Here is a 5,000-nt window from a genome sequence, read left to right as displayed (position 1 = left end):
AACTAGCGCATTAGTAAACCCACTTTCATCATGCAATACAGTAGAGAGTCAGCAAGCAGTTCAGCAGTTACACCGGTGGGTGGCAATAAATTAATAAAGCTTACATTGACATAGAAGAGTTCCAGTGTTGGATAGCCATAGCCAGCTAGCTAACATAGCATCTCTCTCTGTTGGATAGCCATAACCAGCTAGCTAACATAGCATCTCTCTCTGTTGGATAGCCATAACCAGCCAGCTAACATAGCATCTCTCTCTGTTGGATAGCCATAGCCAGCTAGCTAACATAGCATCCCTCTCTGTTGGATAGCCATAGCCAGCTAGCTAACATAGCATCTCTCTCTGTTTGAGCTGGTTGGTTGAGTAGGCTAAACTAGCTAGCTGCATTCGCTAGCTAATTAAGTGAAAGGGGAAAGTTTTAACAAATTATGAAATCTCTTTCTCTTGCAACTCCTTCATTTTTAAAGAAAATAATTCATTGAAAACTGTTCAACTATCTTCTTTCGCTCTCTTTGAGTCAACTACTTACCACATTTTATTATTTGCAGTGCTAGCTAGCTGTAGCTTATGCTTTCAGTACTAGATTAATTCTCTGAGCCTTTCATTGGGTAGACAACATGTCAGTTCATGCTGCAAGAGCTCTGATAGGTTGGAGGACGTCCTCAGGAAGTTGTCATAATTACTGTGTAAGTCTATGGAAGGGGGTGAGAACCATGAGCCTCCTAGGTTTTGTATTGAAGTCAATGTACCCAGAGGAGGACGGAAGCTAGCTGTCCTCCAGCTACACCATGGTGCTACCCTAAAGAGTGCTGTTGAGGCTACTGTAGACTGTCATTGAAAAATAGTGTGTTTTAATCAATAATTTGGTGACGTGAATATATTTAGTATAGTTTTATTTAAAAATGCTAACTTTTTTTATGTTTCCCAATTTGAATTCATAAGAAATTCACTGGGGAGGACGGTCCTCCCCTTCCTCCTCTGAGGAGCCTCCATTGACCAATGTTTATCATATATCCTGATGCCTAGCCACCTTACCCCTATACATATCTAACCCTACCAATTCAGTATCCATATTGTAAATATGGTATTGGAACTGACCCTGTATATACTTACTTCCTTCCTTGTGTTATTATTTATATTTCTCGTGTTTTTTTGTTGTACTTAACTTTTTTCATGAATGTTTTTATAGTACTACTGATATTGAGTATTGCATTATTGGGAATGAGCGAGGAAGAAAAAGAACAAGGTGACAATACAACTTCAAAGTCAACAATCTGTGTTTCTATCACTCCTGTGCTACTGAATAAGAGCAGCAGAGTGTCTTTCAACAACAGCTGCTAAAAGATTAATGTTCTCATTCCAAAAGACTGTCGGGAAGCATCCTGAGCCATAAATCTCTATTTCAGAAACATATCCTTGTATTATTGATGGCTTGTTAATAAATGGAAGAATGGCGGAGAGAGAGAGGCTGTTGGACACTCCTGTATTAACCAACAAAGTTTCATAGGTTTGATGTCTTCACTGTTATTCTACAATGTAGCAAATAGTCCAAAATAAAGAAATAAATTAACCAGAAAAGTGTCAAGTCAAAATATATTTTATAGTTGAGATTCTTCAAGTAGCCTCCCTTTGCCTTGATGACAACTTTGCACACTCTTGGCATTCTCTCAACCAGCTTCACCTGGAATGCTTTTTCAACCGTCTTGAAGGAGTTCCCACATATGCTGAGCACTTGTTGGCTGGGTTTCGTTCACTCTGCTGTCCAACTCATCAGAAACCATCTCAATTGGGTTGAGGTCGGGGGATTGTAGAGGCCAGGTCATCTGATGCAGAACTCCATCACTCTCCTTGGTCAAATAACCCTTACACAGCCTGGAGGTGTGTTGGGTCATTGTCCTGTTGAAAAACAAATGATAGTACCACTAAGCCCAAACCAGATGGGATGGTGCATTGCTGCCGAATGCAGTGGTAGCCATGCTGGTTAAGTGTTGAATTCTAAATAAATCATCGACAGTGTCACCAGCAAAGCACCCCCACACCAACACACCACCTCCTCCATGCTTCACGATGGGAACCACACATGCGGAGATCATCCGTTCACCTACTCTGCGTCTTACAAAGACACGGCAGTTGGAACCAAAAATCTCCCATTTGGACTCATCAGATCAAAGGACAGATTTCCACCGGTCTAATGTCCATTGCTTGTGTTTCTTGGCCCAAGAAAGTCTCTTCTTATTGGTGTCCTTTAGTAGTGGTTTCTTTGCAGCAATTCGACCATGAAGGCCTGATTCACACAGTCTCCTCTGAACAGTTGATGTTGAGATGTGTCTGTTACTTGAACTCTGTGAAGCATTTATTTGGGCTGCAATTTCTGACTCTATTGATCTTATCCTCTGCAGCAGAGGTAACTCTGGGTCTTCCTTTCCTGTGGTGGTCCTCATGAGATCCAGTTTCATCACAGCACTTGATAGTTTTTGCAACTGCGCTTAAAGAAACTTTCAAAGTTCTTGAAATGTTCTGCATTGACTGACCTTCATGTCTTAAAGTAATGATGGACTGTCATTTCTCTTTGCTTATTTTAGCTGTTCTTGCCATACTACAGACTTTTACTAAATAGGGCTATCTTCTCTATACCACCCCTAACTTGTCACAACACAACTGATTGGCTCAAACGCATTAAGGAGGAACGAAATTCCACAAATTAACTTTTAAGAAGGCACACCTGTTAATTGAAATGCATTCCAGGTGACTACCTCATGAAGCTGGTTGAGAGAATGCCAAGAGTGTGCAAAGCTGCCATCAAGGCAAAGGGAGGCTACTTTGAAGAATCTGAAATATAAAATATATTTTGATTTGTTTAACACTTTTTTTGGTTACTACATGATTCCATATGTGTTATTTAATAGTTTTTTGATGTCTTCACTGTTATTCTACAATGTAGCAAATAGTACACAATAAAGAAAAACCTTTGAATGAGTAGGTGTGTCTAAACTTTTGACTGGTTGTGTATGTTGCCTTATACGTGTATATGCAGCTCAGTGCCCGCTGATACAACGGTATTCTATGTGAAGTTTGGAGAGTTGGACAATGGTCTATCTCTTCCCAAAATAACGGACGGTCTGGAATCTGGCTGTGCTTCTCTGACTTACCAATAGAGGGTAGAAGAAACAGAACTGATGTCAGGCATATGGAATGGAATGCTCCCAATACTCCACTGATTCTCTAGGGTTCTAGAATTCTGTGGTTGTTGTTGTTGTTGATGTGGAATTTGATTACAGAGAAATTGTGAATATGGTGTGGGAGATAACAGAGAAATTGGGAATATGGTGTGGGAGATTACAGAGAGATGGGGAATGTAGCGTGGGAGATTACAGAGAGATGGGGAATATGGTGTGGGAGATTACAGAGAGATGGGGAATGTAGCGTGGGAGATTACAGAGAGATGGGGAATATGGTGTGGGAGATTACAGAGAGATGGGGAATATGGCGTGGGAGATTACAGAGAGATGGGGAATATGGTGTGGGAGATAACAGAGAAATTGGGAATATGGTGTGGGAGATTACAGAGAGATGGGGAATGTAGCGTGGGCGATTACAGAGAGATGGGGAATATGGTGTGGGAGATTACAGAGAAATTGGGAATATGGTGTGGGAGATTACAGAGAGATGGGGAATATGGTGTGGGAGATTACAGACAGATGGGGAATATGGTGTGGGAGATTACAGAGAGATGGGGAACATGGTGTGGGAGATTACAGACAGATGGGGAATATGGTGTGGGAGATTACAGAGAGAAGGCGAAGATGGTGTGGGTGATAACAGAGAGATAACGCCAAGAGCTTGTTATGAGGGAAACTGAGACAGAAACAGCAGGGAGCTGGAAATTGTGTTGGATATACACAGAACAGATCTCTCTGTGGTGTTGGATATAAACAGTATAGATCTCCTTCTCTGTCTCACCTGCAGTCCAGTTTCTCCAGTTCAAAGTGGGGGTTGAAGTTGAGGACAATACGCTGGGAAGGTTCTGGGGCGGTGACGACCCAGCGACAGCTCTGATGAGGGGGGTACTCCAGAGGGTACCCTGGGGTGGTGATGTACCCGGCGTTGCTGGCATCAAAATGTCCGCCACACGCCTCACCTATAGGACAGACAACACAGAGGTTTTCAGTCAGAACATGAGGACAGACAACACAGAGGTTTTCAGTCAGAACGTGAGGACAGACAACACAGAGGTTTTCAGTCAGAACGTGAGGACAGACAACACAGAGGTTTTCAGTCAGAACGTGAGGACAGACAACACAGAGGTTTTCAGTCAGAACGTGAGGACAGACAACACAGAGGTTTTCAGTCAGAACGTGAGGACAGACAACACAGAGGTTTTCAGTCAGAATGTGAGATAATAAAACCTTATCTAGTTTAGTCTTTGGTAAAGTTCTGGGTCTACTAATGTCTGTGGGAAGAGACTATACCTCCTCATCCCAAAACCGCAGGGCCTGACAATGTCATACTTCCTGGACTTGACAAAAGGAAACTCAGCTATTCGGGAACGGAGAACAGCTTGAATATCACCACGACATCTACCACTGTTGAACGATCCTCCCTAGCAAATCTATGTTGAGGGTTAAACTGTCCACACTGTATTCTCACTGTGCTGTAGCAGACCAGTCAGTAAACCTAAAGGACACACAGGATCACAGTAGTGCACTCTCTGCCTGTCTGTTGTATAATGACCTCACTGTCGGTAGCGGAACACTGAGACAGGAAGTGACAGACAAGCTGTCTCTGTGTTAGAGGTCAGGGGTCGGGTTAACGCTGTGAGTTAGATGGAGAGGCTCACAAAGCATCCGTTCTGACCCCACATACACACACACACACACACACACACACACACTAGTCCCCCCCCCACACACACACACACACACACTAGTCCCCCCCCCCACACACACACACACACACTAGTCCCCCCCACACACACACACACACTAGTCCCCCCCCCCCCCACA

General features: G+C 43.2%; 1 protein-coding gene across 1 annotated transcript in view; it reads right to left on the bottom strand.

The window, feature by feature from the left end:
* LOC110519289 (neuropilin-2) overlaps positions 1-5,000 on the bottom strand; it is a 187,742-nt gene that overhangs the window by 159,894 nt on the left and 22,848 nt on the right. The window contains 1 exon segment of the mRNA XM_090215093.1: positions 3,958-4,135. Coding sequence (XP_090071219.1) covers positions 3,958-4,135 — 178 coding nt within the window.

Source organism: Oncorhynchus mykiss, chromosome 22 (genome assembly GCF_057628025.1).
Source record: "Oncorhynchus mykiss isolate SJ-2025 chromosome 22, ASM5762802v1, whole genome shotgun sequence".
In the NCBI taxonomy this organism is placed as follows: domain Eukaryota; kingdom Metazoa; phylum Chordata; class Actinopteri; order Salmoniformes; family Salmonidae; genus Oncorhynchus; species Oncorhynchus mykiss.
Note: the sequence above shows the minus strand (reverse complement) of the source record. Positions and strands in the feature narration are given on the sequence as shown.